The sequence below is a fragment of the Acartia tonsa genome, chromosome 6, assembly GCF_053477335.1.
Source record: "Acartia tonsa isolate MP-2025a chromosome 6, ASM5347733v1, whole genome shotgun sequence".
NCBI classification, from domain to species: Eukaryota; Metazoa; Arthropoda; class Copepoda; order Calanoida; family Acartiidae; genus Acartia; species Acartia tonsa.
In genome coordinates, this window is record NC_137265.1 from 23,742,475 (window position 1) to 23,761,969 (window position 19,495).

Below are 19,495 nucleotides of genomic sequence, written 5' to 3' on the forward strand. Positions count from 1 at the left end.
ACTGAAAACATTTTTTCCATTTCGCCCCCCTCCTTGGTTAAAAAAACTAAAAAAATGTGTGGTAGGAGGGATAAAATAAATAAAATATAGAGTTCTTTAAATATTTTTCTATTTTCCCCCCTACTTTTTAAGAAAAATCTAGGGGGGAAAAAAAATAAAAAATTTTGTAGCAGGGGAAAAAAAATAAATCTTGTGCAGAATATACACCCCTGGTATTTTATATGAAAATTACATTATTTTGCTTACAATATTCAAAGAAAAAAATATAAAATATAAAAATGTAAATAAAAATAATTTTTAAAAAAGTAAAGCAGTTTTAGGTACTTAAAAATGAAAGTTTTTAGTTTGCATTTTGTTTCTTTAAAAATAAATTGAATACAAAAAAAGAAGAAAAAATAATATAATAATGCATAGTTTTGGCAGTGTTGGTTATATTACGACTAGACTAGCACGTACAATAATAGGTGCCATTGAGTTTATAAATTCATCGTATAGTTTTTTGGACAGTTGTCCGCGGATAGAAAATATGAAAAATCGTGGGATTGATTTCCTTTTATAAAAAAGTATACGATGAAGGTTATTTTCAGTTTGACCCAAAAACGGTTTTGACCAAGAAGGAAAAAATGGATCTGGAGCTATATACTGAGAAATGTACATATATAATAGGCTTAATTTAACAGATTATAAAGTGCAAATTTAATTTTATTACAATTGAAGCTTTAGTAATACAGTTACTCTTTATCAAATACATAACGTAGAGAATATTTTAAGAGGTTAACTCACAAACAAAATGTGAATTTTACATATTAATTCAGACATCACAAAATATTTCGAGCATGTTTCCCCTCTTCAGATGTAAATGTAAAACTCTTGGCAGTTCTTTTAAGAAGTTTTTAACTTGTTATTGCTTCGCTACGTTTGCATATTCGTTAAAAATTGATTACAATTATATAAAAATTGTCATATTCATTGTTTTGGAAGAAACTTTAGTTACAATTCAGGTATAGAATTTTGAGTAATATTTGTGCGATGATAACATTTACATCTTCGCTATTTCAATCCCATTGACTAATATCAGAGAGATCTTGGGGGATAAGACAATAGAAGATAGATTCATGTATACACCTAATTTGATAAACAATCGGAAGTATCGAATCTGCAAGAATCCAACGTTTTGAAGCCAATAAGTGAAAAAATAGTCTAAAATGCCCTTATTTGGTTATTTTTAATAAGAAGGATTCCTTTTTTGTCCAAAATCTTTTAACTTCAAACATTAGGAATAAAATAACGAAGAATGATTAAGATTTTGTCATGTATAGAATCAATCATTCTGAAAAGAATTATAATGTTACCTATGTTTTATTGAATTCCATCAATTTCTATTTAAAATTTTCAGTAAATTTTTTATCAGAATATTTGTCCTTTTATTGCGCTGGTAATCAGGGATCTAAAGGGAAAAGACAAGAGCCGATAATTAATGTACATCCACATTGATGATGCACAAAATTACCCCTTTAGTAGATTAAAATTATTGGTTGACACTCAACTAAATGAACCAAAAAAAAATCCCCAAAAGTCCCCAAGGTTCTTAAGCCAACGAATAAGAAAACGTTTTTATAAGAATTTGGGGATTAATCTAATAAACAGTCCAATGTCCCATCCCTCTCTGATTACTTATACTTTATTACAAATATCTTTATTAACATGCAATACTAGAATACAGGTGCAAATTTTTATCACTGAGTGCGAGTTTTATACTTATCTAATCTACTTAATCTTATGAATTTTTAAAAATATTTTTTTACTTCTAATAAAAAAAATTGAGGAAGAAAAAAATCCACTTTTCATAATCTAAAATATAGTTTAGATGAGAAAGCAAAAATATCAATTTATACAATGTTAAATATAATATTTGTTCATTGAATTTAGATTTTAAGCATAATATTATATTATTATAATATCAATTTTGTGTGTGATGCGAAAAAATTACAATATCTGACTAAAACAGGAGTTGCACAGTAAAATATATATTTATTATCACATCGTGTTATAGACAACTTCCTGCAAATATTAAAATAAAAAGTTATAGGATTAAAACCATTTTTTTTAGACCCGAGAGGCCGAAGGGCCTTGCTATCAAACCTAGTTTTAATCTTATGATTTATATTTTAATATTCGTGGAAAATTGTCTTTGATACGATGCTATAAATGATTTTTCAGTATGGTTGAGAACCGGTTCTAATTCCAGCGGATATTAATCGGTTTCGAAGCCATACTGAGAAGATTATTACGGTATACAGTAGATGGAAAGGTTAGATCTACTTAGCGAGTGGTTAAAAGTTAATAATGATAAAAACTTTAAAAAAAATAACGTTATGAATATCACAACTAAAAATGGGAAAGAGAGTTGAAAACTAAGACGTATTATTCAGAAATAAATCATTTATTAAGTGCTTTAAAAATTTCAAGTCCTGAAAATGATGTGAAAATATTTGTTTTGGGGGGGGGGGGGGGGGGTAAGGGGTTTAATCCAGAACTGGTTTATTGTTTGTCTCCCTACTACTTACATTTCTCTGTTGGGTTTTGTATTCTTTTTGGGCGAGGCTGTGACACTCCCACTTGTTCTTCTCTGCTTGGGCTTCACATCCACCTCAAAATAATCGCCGTCTCTGATATTGTAGGTGTACAACCCCTTGTTCCCGAATTTCATCTCCTCTGGCCCGGTCAGCTTGCTCATCTCCTTAAGATTTTGGAAATTATGGTTTTCAAGGGGAAGAAGGTGAGAGGGGAAATCAATAGTACTATTGGGAGCCAACTTTGAATAGTTCTGAAGTTACTTCTACAAAAATCTTGAATACTGAAACCCGCTGACATTAATGCTATTGGAAGCTAACTTAGAACTTCAGCTTTTTTAGATCAATAGTTTTTTTACACAAAATCCGAAACCGATTTGAATGACAGTAAAAGAGGGCTTTATAAGGAGAAGATGTTTTTTATGAAAAGAAAGGGGTTGGGGGAAGGTGGCTGATGCTAAGTAAATGTATGGGTTCTAACCTAAGATTTTTTTAGTAATATAAAATAGTCATCGAGTTAAAAGTTTCAGTTTGGTATTTTATTCCATATTAAATTCTATTTACACAATCTTTAAATAAAAACAAAAACATACCTAAATACTAAATAGCCATAAAGAGGGGGGTAGGTTTTTGGTAGAATCCGTAAAGGTGCGTGTTTTAAGGCTTAAAAATAGTAGTAGAACGATAATATTCACTAAATATGTGTATATTTTATTGAAAAGAACTATAGACAAAGAAAATTTTTAAAAAGTTAACATAAATTTTTATCGTTCTACTACTGTTTTTAACTTATAACACATAACCTTTACGGATTCTACCAGAAACTTACCCCCCTCTTTTAAATTGTAAAGATAAATCGAGATAAAATACAGGGATATAAAGGAATAAGACAATGGCCGTTAAATCTTAGTACATCCCCAATGAATATGATGTTACACAAAATTAACTTTTCTGTAGATTACACTTAGTGGTTGAATCGTTTGGACACTCAATTAAATGAACCATCGAATCAAAATTCAATTAATGTGTCCAAAGTTGTTGAAGCAACGAATAATAAAAAAACATTATTGCAAAACTTATGCGATACTTTGACAGCCCAATGTCTCCTCCCTCCCTAGATAAAATATCTATAAGTCCAACCTGATCATAATAGAACACTCTCATACTGCAAGCACTAATACTGTACATCTGTTCAATATGTTTCTTGAAACTCTTCACTGTTTGTCGCACTGATATTTTCTGTTCTTTTTCGTCGTCCTTTAATAACAAAGATGTTAAAATCAAATCAATTTTAATTTATGGCCTACTAACTAAACAATAGTCTATTTTATCAGCTTCGCCCCCAAAATAGTTAAATACTTACCCTAAAATAAGCTTTACTGTTAACGAAAAAAACATATCGGTTCAGTGGTTAGCGAGATCCTTCGCTACAGACATAAAAGGCTTACTACTTAATATAATAAAGTGTAAAACAAAAACAAAACATAATTTATATTAAGTAAAAGATTTAGTTTAAGTGTGAAATAAATACCCTTTGGACAAAATTACAATATAATATTGCTATGTAAATGTGCATAATTGTGGAAACTATCCTTTCTTAATCATTGCGTCATTAATGCTAAATTTAGCAAGTCAAGTGTTTTTCTTCTAAAGGTTTTAAAAAGAATGCAGCACCATAATCTCACCTTGTATTTGATAGTCACACTAACAGAAATCTCTGGCGAAAGATCTACATTAGCTAGAGGCTCTAGTAGGCCATGCACTTCAATTAGCTCATCGACACGCGCTGATCTGTCCCCCTCTTCTACGCTTTCAGAATAGAGGTAATAGCGGATAAACGCGCGCTCCGAGTCTTCTCGTTCACCCGGCTTGATCTTGTCGCCGCCGTTGAGAATCTGTATATTGGGCAGGCGAGAAATGACCATAAATCTTCGCTCATGGGCAGTGTAGCTATTGAGCAGTGGGATTTCTTGAATTTTGAGCTCAGTCAGTCCTACACAATAAAATAAAATTAACAGGGAAAAAAACTTGCTGGAATACAACATTAAAAAAGATACTCCCTATGCCTTCCTTATATGAAAAGTTTCACTTATTTAAGAATATTAAAGGACACATTAGGATATTTTAGGTAAAAAGCTGATCTTAACATAGATTAAAAAAGAAAACATTTTAAGTGCACTAGGGGCGTAGTCGCTAGTAAACAGAAAAAAGGATTACCGTGATAAGACAAAATATTGTCTAACTGGTTCCAGGAACTTATTTGAGAACAGGACAAGTTCAATGCCTTTAATGTATTTTGTTCAGGGTTTTCCAATCTATTCCAAAACATGATTTCAATCTTCAGTCTTTTTATTCATTACTCTGTTTATTTATTGAAGTACAGAGATTTCACAATATTGAATAATAATATAGTTTTATGAAAATGATTTAGAAAGACTTATTATCTTACAATCAATAATATTAAATCATAAATGTCTTCTTTTTAATAAACATCTTTTTAATCTATATTCAATCTTATCTATTTGCATTTTACTAACTGGATGCTTATATCATGATTTGCCTTGGAATTTCTGAGATAGGACATTCCGCTAGTGTCAAACACTCCAAATTTGGACAGTGAAAAATCATACATTTCTGAAATAAAGATTTGGTTATTAAAAAAATCTGTCATTTATATTTCTATGTCTAATGGCTGTGCCTACTTCGTTTCAGCAATGGATTACAAAAATAAAATCGAGCGGACAATAATTTCAACAATTACAGAAAGATTTTGTTTTATTAATAATTCAAATTGTTTTATCAATTTCAGCTCACCTGCAGCTTTCCTAGATCTGTGATGGGATTACAAGATAGATAAAGGATTCGAAGTTTGTTATGACTGTATATTTTATCATTTATGTCCTAAAATTATGATTTACCATAAGCCAACAATTATTTCAGATAGGTGCCACTAATTTTAGGTATCATTTTTTATACATGGGTGTATTCTGCACAAGATTAATTTTTTTCCCTTGCTGCAATTTTTTTTATATTTTTTTCCACTCCTGGTTTTTTTCAAGCAAGGAAGGGGGGAAAATGGAACAAATTTTCAGAACTCATTATTTTATTTATATTATCCCCCCTGCAACAACACATTATTTTAGTTTTTTTTCACCAAGAAGGGGAGAAAACTGGAAAAAAATGGTTTTATTTCTCTTGATTTTTTCATCCCCCCCCCCCCCCCACAACCCCCAACAACATATTTTTTTATTTTTTACCTCCCCTTTAGCAGGGTTAATTTTGCAGAATATACACCACTGTTGAAATGAATAATTTTGTACTAAATTGATGATAAATTGTTATAATAATGCTCAACAATAATACGAAAAAGAATACCTTTGTTTTTTAATACCAAAATTAATTTAATATGTAGAATATACATGATATTTTTAGAAGTACACCCCACCCCCATGCATCCCCTCCTCTCTACAGTTGCTATATATGTAAATCATTCCTGTAGATTGTTAGTGCTGACATGAAGCTCTTCAAGGAGAGGTAGAACACTCATCAGATAATGCACAGTGTCCCAACATATTTTGTTTCCGTTCAACACCAACTTCCGGACACTGGACACGTTTTGTCTGGTGGGCTGTGGAGCCGGAGCCGCCCCACACAGAAGATTATTGGTCAGATTTAGAAATTCTAGGTTTGTGAATTCCTAACAAAAAATATATATAGTTTCAACAATAAAAACATAAAATTGCATACCTGGGTATCCTATTATATAAAGAAGTATTGTATTTTTTGTTTATAGGGTCATGGAGGGTTTTGGACTATTTAACTTAAGATCTTAGTCTTAGTATGGGTTTAAGCTATTTTGTAATTTCATATCCAACCGAATAAATATACCTAGATGCTAGGGGCACAGCCGCTAGTTTCATATTAACTTACTATGAAATACTAAAAAAATATTAGTGAAAAGATTTATGTTTTGTACCTAGTTTTTTGTAAATCAATTCTTTGTTTGCTAAGTATGTTTTCTGATAAATATTTAAACTGATTTTGAATTCTGGATTTTTAAGTAGGTAACTATATTTTACCTTAAGAATATTGAAGACTTCATTCCAATCCGACAACAAGTTGTCAGTCAAATCTAAACTTGCAATATGCTTCAAGCTTAAGCTGCTGTAATCTAACGTAGGACTGTTATCTGACTCATTATGTGTCGCATCATTCTCCTCAATTCTATGTCCCATCACCTCGATGTTGTAACCGTTCAGTGATATTATATTGGGCAGGAGGCCGCGTTTGGATTCTGGGGAACAGGACATGAATAGAAACCCGCACTGATCGCCATCGCCGAGATCTGAATATCGGCGGTTCAGACATTTCATTACTGAAGTCATTTTGATGTAGAATTGTGTAAATTGTTGACTCGTTGAGTATCCAAACTTTTTTTTCTTATTCAATGTTATATTGTCCTAATCACATTTGAATATGTAACATAACTTTTTCACTTATAAATTTTACTTTCTTAACTTTATTAGGCTTTATCACTCTGAGTAGTAATGGTTCAAACTTTCCTACAGTAAACATTCAAGTATCTGAAATTATAAAAAAAATAGGTATAATTTACCTAAATTAAGATGACAAACCAAAAATATATTATCATATCAGGTCAGGAATCTTTATGTTTGTGACAATGGATGATAAACTAATATATATACAATCGTGTATATATAATGTAGGTATAGTTTAATAAACCTTCTATAGATTGAAATTATTGATTAAAATGTTTGGGCACTGTCAGTTTTACATATCAAACAATAAAAAATTCAATGTAAGTATCCAAAGTTATAGAGTCTACGAATAAGATATCATACCAATACCATATATACTAATATAGTTATGAAACTTTGGCCACTAGTTTAATTTTTAGTTCAATGTCCCCCATCTCTTACTGTCATTGTATATAATAATGAGAAATGATTGCTTATAACATACAGAAAACAATACCTACAATACAAAAAATGAAGATTATTAATAAAAATATTGATCAAATAATAAAATGACAAAAATTGCGTTTTAAAAAACTTTAGATGAGATTTCTTTTACAGAAAATAACTAACATAAAATATTAATTTTCAAAAATAGGACTAATTTATGCATTAGATGAACGAAAATCATTCATTTTGTATAGATTTTAAGCTATAAAAAGCACTTAACAGTACCAGGTATCCATTTTTATTTTTTCAAATCACAAAGCTTGCTTTTCTTTTTCTTTGGACATCTTACCTGGATTTTGACTGTTCTTCGTACTTCTAAGCTACCCAGCTGCTTCTTCTCCAGTGATGATATAATCTAAGGGTCAAAAGTTACTTGCTTCGAAAACGAATGAAAAAAATACCTAACCTATTATACGGATTAGGGAGGAAAATAGGCGACACCCCTGCCGCCTTACCATTAATCTATTTCAATTGTCAAAGTAATTATTAATGGTATTGAATCTAAAATTTTCTCAAAATTTTCCTTTCCTCCCTGATCTATTCTTTAAACCCACTAACAGGGTGGGTGGGTATGGGTCATTTTATCGCAATTTTATCTTAAAATCTGGAAAATTTAAAACGTCTTCAGCCATAAATTTAATATATAAATATGGTTAACTGATTCGTGTGATTATCACTAGTCAAAATCCAGGAAATCCCCAACCTCCTTGAAACTGATTGGTCCCAAGCAGGCCATGGACATCTTACCTGGATTTTGACTGTTCTTCGTACTTCTAAGCTACCCAGCTGCTTCTTCTCCAGTGATGATATAATCTAAGGGTCAAAAGTTACTTGCTTCGAAAACGAATGAAAAAAATACCTAACCTATTATACGGATTAGGGAGGAAAATAGGCGACACCCCTGCCGCCTTACCATTAATCTATTTCAATTGTCAAAGTAATTATTAATGGTATTGAATCTAAAATTTTCTCAAAATTTTCCTTTCCTCCCTGATCTATTCTTTAAACCCACTAACCGAATTTGCGAAGCATTCCCCCCCGTATCAAAGGTTAGGTCTAAGTTACCGAAGCAAGTTTCCCTTAAGTGGAGAGTATTTTCTTCTTAAAGTCCTCTAAAAGCTTGATTTTAAACCCTTCGTCACAAGTAGGGTTTTTCATCCAATTTTGGACTGAGAGTGGCCACCCTGAAACCACTGGGACACGTAATCTGGTCACCATCTCTCTACCTTTCTTATCTCTCCTTGATAAGAGGTCAGCCACGACTGCGGGGGTGGAGGACAACCGAGGGCAGTGTTCTGGTATAACTTTGCATTCCAAAGTTGTTGTTACAAATATTAATGCTGAGACGAACATAGAAGCCCAGCTGTCACCCTTGCAACGACCATTTTCAATTGCGTAACAGGCTGCAATGTTGTCACATTGTAGTTTGACTATGTTGTTTGGAAGCAATTTAGCGCAATGAAACGTAGCTAATACAAGGCCCATTGCTTCCAGGGTTGTTGTTTTGTTGCCTATAAAATGACCTTGTTCGTCCAAGGTGAATTTAATGAAATTCTCGTCCCATATTTCTGTGCAAGCAATGAAAATATCTTGAGAAGAAGAGACAAACGCTGCTGCACCCACTCCTATGTCGAATGACATTTTTTCGGTCCGGCTGAGTCCTGCAGCATCTGCTATTATGCAGAGACAGTTTTCAGGGAAGGATTGAATTTCGTCTGGGATAGGAAATGACAGTTTTAAATCTGCTAAAACTCTTAACCAGCCATTAATCAGATGCATACTGCCATTAGATAAAATAACAGAACCAGTTTTATAGGCTTTTGTCATGTCCAAAATAATTGAATTCCTGTATGCATTCAGGGTTGGGCAAAGTAAAATGACTTGGTTGATTATTCCTAACACACTTTGAAGCATGCTCAGTGTGCACCTTGGTTTCAACTTAGCCTGCTGTAATTGGAATTGGTATCGTTGAATTTTGTTGTCATCCAGCGACCATGACATAGCTTTTGCATCGAAAAAAACTCCTAATATTTTACCACTGGATCTATACAAAAAGCATTTTTCATCATCGTCTAAATTGGCCAAAGGTAGATTAATTTCCTTAGCTAACTCGATATATTTTTCCATGAAGTTTTTGTTTTCATTAAGATTAGGTGTCACACAAATCTGGTCATCCAAAATTCTTGGGATGTATTCCGGTTTTGTATCTGTCAAGGCCCTCACTATGCCCGTGAATGAACCGCTTAAGTCATCGTAATTGACCGGCGCTGAGCCACTGCCAAAGACTAGGCGCAATTCGACAAAATATTTGTTGAGCCAACGAAACCCCTGAAGGCGCCAATGTGCCGGAAGAGAACCCACATTTTTATAAGCTGATTTTTGATCAACTTTACTAAGTACAGCTGACGGTCCTAATACAAAACTTAATTGTGGCTTAAATAAGATGATAGAAAAAAAAAAAAACATATAATACATGTGTGCCTACACAAAAGGAAAAACATTCGAAGCAATCAATTCAATTGGGGGGGGGGGGGGGGGAGATGATAGTTGGGCCTAGTATAGGAAAATAAGAGTTATATATTAATTTATTAAATATAATGGGTGACTAGATTTAAGAGTGTTTGGGTATCCTGTTAACAACAAAAGAATTAAGTTTATACCTATGGATTTAATCAAAGACGCTATTTCTTTCACAGAACACATTTTCACTTTTCTTAACTTTGATTTATCAATTGCATCGTTATAACTTGCCCCTGGGGGATAGCTAAGGTTCAAGATTGGCCTATTCTTATTATGCTGCTCTATCACAAATAAAGAATTTGCCCTAAAATCATCCAGGGGGGGGGGCATCAAACGGCCCCGCCACAATTCCTGATTTGATCATTGAGGCCAATGTGTCTGTATATAGTTGACCTACTCGAGGTTCTAACATAGAGGTGCTGTTAGGGGCCTCCATTGCTGGCAGCTGAGCTTCATCGACATGTGCGCTCGCCCCATATTTGAGATTGTCTAATGTAGTTTCCATCCATTCAATCTCTTCATTAGACATACTGTCCCTAGCTTTAAAATAATTTCTTTGTAAAGCACTAATGTCTATAGGAGTGTTTTTATCAGTATCGGATGGTAGAGGATTAAATGGAAAAATGGTCCAGAACTCCTTTCCGGGATCCTTGTTATAATTCTTAAGCAGCGGAATTTCCAAGTTTTCTAGGGGTTTTGGGTTAAACTTAGGCTTTCCGATAGTCTCTGTAAAGTCTTTATCACAAAACCATTTATCGACATTTTTCCTAGGCAACCCCAACCTAGCTGACGTCACACTTTGTTCCGACATTAATCTGAAATTGCAGAACAAAATTGAGAAAAAAAATCATTGTTACATTAGACAAGCAAAACAGTCTAAGTTAGGACGAGTGAACAGAAAGGGATAAAAAAAATTGTTTAATATTTTGTGTGAGGAAGGACCTCTAAAGGTTAGGTTACCCACTTTAACTATTATTTTAGTTAGGATATGCAAATAATCAAAAAAAAATCTTTACTGCTTGGAATGAAAATCGGATTTATAAATGAAAAAATCCCCTTCTGTTAATCACAAACAAATAGTGATTTTTTTTTATTGTAATATATGAGTAGTAATAATAAATACTAAAGCAAATTTTCAAAATAAAAGTAGCATCACCTACTTTGTTCCAAATTGGTACACTAGTATCACATATATAATTTTCGAAGCTCAAAGAATCATTTAGGATCCTATTTTTGAATGCCAAATAAATATTTCTTGAAATGCGAAAGGGAAAAACAAGTAAAAAAAAAATACGAAGAAAATGCATTTCCTCCCAAATAACACACAACAAAAAAAAAATTAACAAAATAAGTAGAATAATTTATGGATGAATTTATCTCTTAATCAACTATGAATGATGACAGCTTTTGATAATTAAATCTTAAGCCTGGCTTTTTACACAAGACGTGTATTAAACATTGAGTATGTACTTACTACATGAATTTTAAACTTAAACTTACTAAACTTAATGGCCAGACTCATAAATATGTTTGTAGTCATTAGGAACTGTAAAATAAATGAAATAAACAGAATGAAGAATTAAGGAATTATTTATCTTGTTTAACTTTGTGTTGGGTTGCTGGGTGATCACCTCTGCACATGACTCCATTTGCAGTTTCGAAATTGCACAAATGTAGATACGTCACTCCTTTCTTAGTTGTGCATTCCTTGCCTTTAATATTGCAACCAGCAGCCCTGTTAAAGAAACCACAAACTTTGTCGTTCCTTTGTTTGTTGGAGAAGTTCTTGTTCTGTTGCCTAAATCTTTGGTTGCCATTCTGGTTGTTAGGACCGGATTTGGTGTTGTCAACTCCTCTGATATTCATCTTGAAATCCTTGACAGTATCTGCCATGTCAGTATAGACTAGAAATGGTAGTTTGGCTTGGAATCTGGCGGCATTCTGTTGCATGACATAGTCGATGAAACCAGCACAAAACTTAGCTGCTGGTACATCAGGGGGTCTGAACTCTTTGTCCCAAATGAAAAATGCTCTGCGGGCTAGAAAACGACGTAATGGCTCCAGGGAACAATCAACCATGCAGGCTCTTCGTTTGTATGCATCCACCATAAAAAAGGCTTCCATACATTCCCCCATCTCCGTGATTTCTTCTAGTTGTACCTCTGATTCAATGAAAGGAGTGCCTTCCTCCATCCCTCCTACAAATTTCCTTGCTCCACTGTTGACCTTGATGGCATTCTTCTTTACAAAGTCCTTTAGTGTTATGCCTGTGGCGCTCGGGTCGTGTGCGTCAAAAATACCACGGGTTGTAACACATCCAGCGCCTGCTATGTGGTTCATGTTATACTGTTCAGTAGGAATGGAGGTTTGTTTCGTATCTGTCATCATTTGGAACATCAGTCCTGGATCCATCAGAGGAAAATTGTAAAGAAGGCGCTCATGGATAGAAGATTTTATATCGTCAGCAGATTGTTTGTAAATGACAGGCGTATCAAATAGCTCTTTGTTTTCCAATAACTGTTGCCTGTTCCTCTTGAGGCTAACTTCTTTTTTAGCATTCCTCAAAGATTCCTCCAGCCCCATGAGTTGTCCCAAACTCATGGTGATCTTTGTGATATCATTGAATATGTTCTTCCTAGCTGCCATATAGAAAATTTCTTCCAGGCTTTTCTTGGGCATTGGAGTTGATTTCAAAATTTGTATGATATTCATTTTGTTTGAAACGTTGAAGTTTTCACAACAGAATACCCACTGGTCATCTGCTTTCCAGTTGAGGAAATCCTCTGGGATCTGTACACCGGAGCAGGATGGATTGTGGTTTTCTATTCCGATGAGTGGTTAAATTGTTGGAGTTAAAGTTTATATACAAGAAATAAGGGAATAATTAAAGGGAAAATGAAAAGGAATAAGTTAATAGAGAAAACATTGGAGGGCTGAAATAAATATTCTGCTAGAGGGTCCCCACTGAGAGGGGAAGACAACAAAATAGGGAAGGGGGGAAATATAATAAATATTAAACTGTATTATTGGGGGGGGGGGGGGGGGGAGAGGACAAGAAAAAAAAATTTTAAATGAGGTAAATTTCTTTTTATAGAGCTCTGAATTTGAACCACTGTCCTTTCTGTTCGTTTGAGACCTCCCCAGGAGAGTTCAGGTTGTTAGAGGGGAAGAATTTGGTCTGTTCCCTTGAAGAACTAGGAGGGTGTCTGAATAAAAATGTTATTTAATGCTTAAATTCTTGCTAATTCTTGTTATCAAGTTGTTATATTTCAAGAGGTCATATCATAATAATTGGAAAATTATTACATTTTCACTAGGATAACTTATGTTTTATAATTAGATAGTCTAAAACAAAATAACAACAAAAACGTTTATAATTAATTTCAAGTGGTTACAGACATTAAATACATTCCTGATTGTTCCAGGGCTGCTATGAGCATGAGAGAGGATGGATTCATTGTCATCCTGTTTGTTGTCCATGGATGCAGGATCAACCACAGAAAGAAGAGATTTGTAGCCACTTTTTTGAGTTGAGGGTGGATTTTTTGTGTTGTGTGAGAGTTCATGGCGCATAAACTTATTGGCCTCGGCTATTTTCTTTTTAAGTTGGTCATCATTCATAGTTGATTCATTTACTCCTTCTAAAAAAAAAAGGAATATCATATTGTTTTGAACACAGAATGGATGTAATATATATATCCACCAATATCATTGGTAATTTTGTGGATGAGAAATAAACATCCCAGTTTTTTATTTAGCTGGTGACGGGGGGGGGGGGGGGGGAAGGGTGAATGAAAAATAAAATAAAAAGACTAAAACACAAACTAGAAGATTGGGGAGTGGACTTATCAATTTACTGCAGGTTAGTACTACATAAATCTAAGGTATATATTGTTTGTATAATAAAAAGGTGCCAAGGTTAAACATATGCAAGAAAGTGAATAACAGAACAATATGATATGGTTTGTAATACCTTAACATGCCCCGGTCAACATTCGTACAATCTTTTTGTGTGTTTTTTTACGGCCAATGCCATTGTGTCTGGTGTAAAGTTTGTAAGCATCTGAGTGCCAGTCACCTTGAATAACTGTCTCCTCAGTAGTAAAGACATCGGGGTGAGCAGACATAAGAGATGGGATTCCGCATCTGAATGAATGGCAAGATATTTGGCCGAGTTTGGAATCTAATAAAGGCATAAGATGTTTCTTCAAAACATCGTTCATCTTCCTCATTGTGAGCGTTCGGCCATTAGCCATTACAAAAACATGTGCCTGTTCATTGGTCTTGCCTTGTGATCTCTGCAAGATGGCCAATTTTCTTAAATTCTCGATTGGGCAGTACAACTTATCAGAGAAGCTGAACAATTCGCACACTTGACCATTTTCCCTGGTAGCCTGTTTTGGGTGAGCAAAATACAAAATCAGTTCATCCTCTTCTACAGCTTGAACTCTTTCCCATGTTAACAACCTTGATGAATTCGAGTTGTGGCCGTCTATCAAAATGTCGCCCATTCTAATGCTAGTAAAATAGGCAATAGTGGCGGCTGTGAAGTATAACTGTGCGTCATAGTGTGGCAGTTTGGCTCTAGCCAGGGCTTCTGCGAAAACTTGTAAATGTGCATAGGTGAAAGTTCTGCGGTTTAAACCTTCTACATCCCAGGCTTTATACTGGTTCTCATATCCCTTTAGCACATATTTTAGTGCCGTTGACCGAAAATTGTCGAGTGGGAAATCCAACACTGCATGGTATGTCTTTAATGCTGCCAAATATTGTCTTATTGTTGAGGGGGCCAATCTTCTGACCCGGAATAAAAATACTGAATATCCAATCAAATCTTCCTTGTTAGTCGGAAACACACAGCTTTTTCCCGACAATTTCATAAATTTTATGTACCAGTTGTAAGCTGTACGATAAGTTGACCAGGTACTAGTGCTTAGGGAAGTGGCAATTGCATCCACGTAGTGGGAAGGGATTAGTAAACTTTCTTGAATGTTAAACTTGGCACCCCATTTAAGCACTCTATGGCTACCTGTGGCTTGGTCTCTGAATTCATCTTGTTCCCTGGCGCGTTTCTTTGCGTTGGCCAGATTTGGGAATCTAAAATATGAAAGTTTCCTTTTTACTTGTTTTGTATTTTGTTGTAAGGTTACTACTACACACAATACATTAAATGCGTAATTATTACAGTGAATTGAAAATAAAAATATTGTAAGGTAAAATTGTATGAAAATGGACAAATAAAAGACCCCAACACAATTTCTTTTTATAACAATAAAGTAAGATGAAAACAAGAGTATTATGCCATATTGGCACAGAAAACTTAAAATGGGGGGGGGGGGGGAGCCCCTAACGGAGATGGGATATGATTTTTTAAAGGCTGAAATCAAACTGCAGATGACAATACTTGAAGCATAGTTAACTTTCTTATAAGCAATGAAAATATTATTTAATATATTTTACCTTTGCTCATTTCTTACAGGAGTGTTAGCAGAGATCAGCTCCGCCATTTGTTCAGGGGAGTAGTTGGTGTGCTTAACAAGCATGGCCAAAATATCAGGCATCACTCTTAGACAATAAGCTTCGTAATCTGCCATTTTCAAAGGTGTTGGCGCAAATAATATCGGGTAAAAGGGCAAGCTAAACCCTAGGGTGGCAATAGGTGGGTCCATATTGAGGGTTTTAACCTCAATTTCCGTAACCAGAACTGAGGGTACATTAGTTCTACACCATTTCTCCGTCATGGAATCAATGTGTTTGTTGATAGCTCTCACCATAATTAATGGTTTACCATCATCGCAGAAGGATACTTCATATCTGAAGGAGATGGAATTACCCAATTTTGGGTTGAAAGCAAGCTGGACTAATTTCTTGTTAATCTCCATATTTTGGTTGTCAGGGGACATCATTGCAAAATTGCCGGCCAAAAGCTCAGTTTTCACATCAAACCATTGGCTATGAAACCTATTCTTTATGAATTTAATGTGGTCTGCTGCCACTCTGGTATAGAATGAGCAATTCTCAAGGCCGTCGATATCATGTCCAATGATCTCACGTGGTCTGATGGTTATGAGTTTGGTTTCTTCTCCAATTAGTTTGATATCAAACATGCCGTCCTACAGAAAGAGAGTCTTTGAAATAAATTTATTAAGTTTTGAATATCATTTTATGAAAACTTACAAAACTTTAAGTAGTAGGGATAGATACCAATAAATAGGTAAGGGCAGATACATATTTGTTAAGAATTACTAAACTTAATAAACTGTATTTTAAAAGAAAAAAAAATGTACATGAGGTAGAATAGTTAGGTGTGGGCGAAGGGAGGGCAAAGAGTTGTGACCTATATTTGGAGTTATCATTTTAAAAAATTTTTTTAAAAATTATTTATTTTTTTTGAGGGGGGGGGGGGAATAAAATTTACTTAAAATGCTTAATTCAAAGATTCATTCCTTATTTCTAGTTAGAATCGGCATTATCATAACCCAGTCATTCTGAGTATCCAAGGGATTCTGGCTTGAGAAGGTGGCCATCCTTGCCTCAGGTAGTCTCCAGATTTTGTCATATCTAGAATAATCGAATATTTGTAAGTAGACCAGCAAGGTTTCATTTTAGGAGAGTCTCTTCTCCTCATTTTAGGGAAGTTACTTCCCTTCATTTTAGGGAAGTTACTTCCCTTCATTTTAGGGAAGTTACTTCCCTTCATTTTAGGGAAGTCACTTCCCTTCATTTTAGGGAAGTCACTTCCCTTCATTTTAGGGAAGTCACTTCCCTTCATTTTAGGGAAGTCACTTCCCTTCATTTTAGGGAAGTCACTTCCCTTCATTTTAGGGAAGTCACTTCCCTTCGTTTTAGGGAAGTCACTTCCCTTCATTTTAGGGAAGTCACTTCCCTTCATTTTAGGGAAGTCACTTCCCTTCATTTTAGGGAAGTCACTTCCTTTCATTTTAGGGAAGTCACTTCCCTTCTTTTAGGGAAGTCACTTCCCTTCATTTTTAGGGAAGTCACTTCCCTTCATTTTAGGGAAGTCACTTCCCTTCATTTTAGGGAAGTCACTTCCCTTCATTTTAGGGAAGTCACTTCCCTTCATTTTAGGGAAGTCACTTCCCTTCATTTTAGGGAAGTCACTTCCCTTCTTTTAGGGAAGTCACTTCCCTTCATTTTTAGGGAAGTCACTTCCCTTCATTTAAGGGAAGTCACTTCCCTTCATTTTAGGGAAGTCACTTCCCTTCATTTTAGGGAAGTCACTTCCCTTCATTTTAGGGAAGTCACTTCCCTTCATTTTAGGGAAGTCACTTCCCTTCATTTTAGGGAAGTCACTTCCCTTCATTTTAGGGAAGTCACTTCCCTTCATTTTAGGGAAGTCACTTCCCTTCATTTTTAGGGAAGTCACTTCCCTTCATTTTAGGGAAGTCACTTCCCTTCATTTTTAGGGAAGTCACTTCCCTTCATTTTAGGGAAGTCACTTCCCTTCATTTTAGGGAAGTCACTTCCCTTCATTTTAGGGAAGTCACTTCCCTTCATTTTAGGGAAGTCACTTCCCTTCATTTTAGGGAAGTCACTTCCCTTCATTTTAGGGAAGTCACTTCCCTTCATTTTAGGGAAGTCACTTCCCTTCATTTTAGGGAAGTCACTTCCCTTCATTTTAGGGAAGTCACTTCCCTTCATTTTAGGGAAGTTACTTCCCTTCATTTTAGGGAAGTCACTTCCCTTCATTTTAGGGAAGTCATTTTCCCTTCATTTTAGGGAAGTCTTTTCCCTTCATTTTAGGGAAGTCACTTCCCTTCATTTTAGGGAAGTCACTTCCCTTCATTTAGGGAAGTCACTTCCCTTCATTTAGGGAAGTCACTTCCCTTCATTTTAGGGAAGTCACTTCCCTTCATTTTAGGGAAGTCACTTCCCTTCATTTTAGGGAAGTCACTTCCCTTCATTTTAGGGAAGTCACTTCCCTTCATTTTTAGGGAAGTCACTTCCCTTCATTTTAGGGAAGTCACTTCCCTTCATTTTAGGGAAGTCGCTTCCCTTCATTTTAGGGAAGTCACTTCCCTTCATTTTAGGGAAGTCACCTCCCTTCATTTTAGGGAAGTCACTTCCCTTCATTTTAGGGAAGTCACTTCCCTTCATTTTAGGGAAGTCACTTCCCTTCATTTTTAGGGAAGTCACTTCCCCTCATTTTAGGGAAGTCACTTCCCTTCATTTTAGGGAAGTCACTTCCCTTCATTTTAGGGAAGTCATTTCCCTTCATTTTAGGGAAGTCACTTCCCTTCATTTTAGGGAAGTCACTTCCCTTCATTTTAGGGAAGTCACTTCCCTTCATTTTAGAGAAGTCACTTCCCTTCCTTTTAGGGAAATCACTTCCCTTTGTTTTATGGACCAAAGCCCGTCGACGCTGCAGCTTTGTATTATGAGAGGTGAAATAAAAATTGAATCTAGATCTTTAGATTGTAACACAATTTGGAAAGAAAAGACTAGACAAATAAATACTAAAATCTTTTAGAAAGTGCTACTCTAGTTTACTTATTAGTGCAGACGCTTATATTATCCATCAAGGCTGCAGTATCGACATAAATTCATTTTAAAGACTCTGGTCAACCAGTAATTTGCTAATACTCCTTACTTCCTTAGATGTCATTTAATGTCTGCGATGGAATTAAATTAAAATCGAGTTCGTTATTCGTATATAAATTATATATCGAATTTTATTATATTCCAAGTCCTCTCTCCCGATTTCAGTTTAATCCCACAACATTATAAATTTTTCCGTATTCAATCTGCGTGGCCCGCCGGCTTCTATCCATTATAAATTTAATAATATAAAATACTTACGTTGCTTCTTCTGGTCCTCTTTCCCAGTTCAAGTCCCAGTCTCTCTCCTCACCCGGCGGGGCCACGCGTTCACTCATTTTATCGCAATTTTATCTTAAAATCTGGAAAATTTAAAACGTCTTCAGCCATAAATTTAATATATAAATATGGTTAACTGATTCGTGTGATTATCACTAGTCAAAATCCAGGAAATCCCCAACCTCCTTGAAACTGATTGGTCCCAAGCAGGCCAGCCAACGGAGTTAGAGTGATCAGCTGATATTTGCCTTCATAAAAAAAACAAATATTCTCTAGATATAAATTTCCTTTTCTACTTACAATACAAAAGAATAAATGAAATGGTTCTAGATTTTAAGAATTAAATTGAAATGATTAAATAAAATACTTTACCTATACAATAGTTATAAAGATGGCAAATATTCAGTAATTTTATAAATTTTATTAGAGAAAAAATAGCTATATAACTTTTGTCCGTTATATTACTCGTCTGCTGTCCTAGAGTATCTAACTTATAGAACAACAAAATTGTATATATAATAATAAAGGCAGAGACTATTTACATAATTTTTAAAGATGTTAAAATTTCTAAAATTTCAA

At 34.6% G+C, this 19,495-nt stretch overlaps 3 protein-coding genes across 7 annotated transcripts; all 3 read right to left on the reverse strand.

Moving 5' to 3' along the window:
• Positions 1 to 268: 268 nt before the first annotated feature.
• mlt (tubulin folding cofactor E like protein mlt) lies at positions 269 to 7,152 on the reverse strand. 4 transcript variants are annotated; one of them, XM_080164006.1, is made up of 10 exons: positions 6,653 to 7,152; positions 6,065 to 6,270; positions 5,388 to 5,472; positions 5,134 to 5,207; positions 4,791 to 4,888; positions 4,259 to 4,566; positions 3,714 to 3,830; positions 2,568 to 2,740; positions 1,273 to 1,330; positions 275 to 1,050 (listed from the first exon to the last, which is right to left on the reverse strand). In XM_080164006.1, the coding sequence occupies exons 1-10, from the start codon at positions 6,956 to 6,958 to the stop codon at positions 991 to 993; spliced, it is 1,485 nt and encodes a 494-aa protein (XP_080020132.1). In that variant the 5' UTR covers positions 6,959 to 7,152; the 3' UTR covers positions 275 to 990. The 4 variants fall into 4 exon arrangements, with proteins under 4 accessions (XP_080020135.1, XP_080020132.1, XP_080020134.1 ...); XM_080164009.1 differs by having other exon boundaries at positions 269 to 1,851; XM_080164008.1 differs by having other exon boundaries at positions 275 to 1,330.
• Positions 7,148 to 10,412, reverse strand: LOC145322173 (uncharacterized). The gene is made up of 3 exons (XM_080164005.1): positions 10,219 to 10,412; positions 8,644 to 9,969; positions 7,148 to 8,377 (listed from the first exon to the last, which is right to left on the reverse strand). The coding sequence occupies exons 1-3, from the start codon at positions 10,406 to 10,408 to the stop codon at positions 8,337 to 8,339; spliced, it is 1,557 nt and encodes a 518-aa protein (XP_080020131.1). The 5' UTR covers positions 10,409 to 10,412; the 3' UTR covers positions 7,148 to 8,336.
• Positions 10,413 to 13,124: 2,712 nt separating this feature from the next.
• On the reverse strand, positions 13,125 to 19,124 carry LOC145322172 (uncharacterized). 2 transcript variants are annotated; one of them, XM_080164002.1, is made up of 6 exons: positions 18,899 to 19,124; positions 16,523 to 16,639; positions 15,539 to 16,189; positions 15,108 to 15,175; positions 13,491 to 13,719; positions 13,125 to 13,284 (listed from the first exon to the last, which is right to left on the reverse strand). In XM_080164002.1, the coding sequence occupies exons 1-6, from the start codon at positions 18,973 to 18,975 to the stop codon at positions 13,167 to 13,169; spliced, it is 1,260 nt and encodes a 419-aa protein (XP_080020128.1). In that variant the 5' UTR covers positions 18,976 to 19,124; the 3' UTR covers positions 13,125 to 13,166. The 2 variants fall into 2 exon arrangements, with proteins under 2 accessions (XP_080020128.1, XP_080020127.1); XM_080164001.1 differs by lacking the exon at positions 13,125 to 13,284 and having other exon boundaries at positions 13,583 to 13,719; positions 14,052 to 15,175.
• Between the last annotated feature and the right edge of the window lie 371 nt (positions 19,125 to 19,495).

What these genes read in the sequence shown, in the direction of transcription:
- mlt (XM_080164006.1), bottom strand. Translation starts at nt 6,958, where the DNA reads ATGACTTCAGTAATGAAATGTCTGAACCGCCGATATTCAGATCTCGGC. An exon ending in CAGATCTAGGAAAGCTGCAG is followed by an intron (nt 5,208 to 5,387) that starts GTGAGCTGAAAT and finishes TCTTTATTTCAG; the next exon opens with AAATGTATGATTTTTCACTG. An exon ending in ACAAAACCCAACAGAGAAAT is followed by an intron (nt 1,331 to 2,567) that starts GTAAGTAGTAGG and finishes AATTCTTTTCAG; the next exon opens with AATGATTGATTCTATACATG.
- LOC145322173 (XM_080164005.1), bottom strand. Translation starts at nt 10,408, where the DNA reads ATGCCCCCCCCCCTGGATGATTTTAGGGCAAATTCTTTATTTGTGATA. An exon ending in GTCTTTGATTAAATCCATAG is followed by an intron (nt 9,970 to 10,218) that starts GTATAAACTTAA and finishes GTTTTGTATTAG; the next exon opens with GACCGTCAGCTGTACTTAGT. An exon ending in TAAGAAGAAAATACTCTCCA is followed by an intron (nt 8,378 to 8,643) that starts CTTAAGGGAAAC and finishes GTAACTTTTGAC; the next exon opens with CCTTAGATTATATCATCACT.
- LOC145322172 (XM_080164001.1), bottom strand. Translation starts at nt 18,975, where the DNA reads ATGAGTGAACGCGTGGCCCCGCCGGGTGAGGAGAGAGACTGGGACTTG. An exon ending in AGAGGACCAGAAGAAGCAAC is followed by an intron (nt 16,640 to 18,898) that starts GTAAGTATTTTA and finishes CGATTATTCTAG; the next exon opens with ATATGACAAAATCTGGAGAC. An exon ending in ATTCTAACTAGAAATAAGGA is followed by an intron (nt 16,190 to 16,522) that starts ATGAATCTTTGA and finishes CTTTCTGTAGGA; the next exon opens with CGGCATGTTTGATATCAAAC.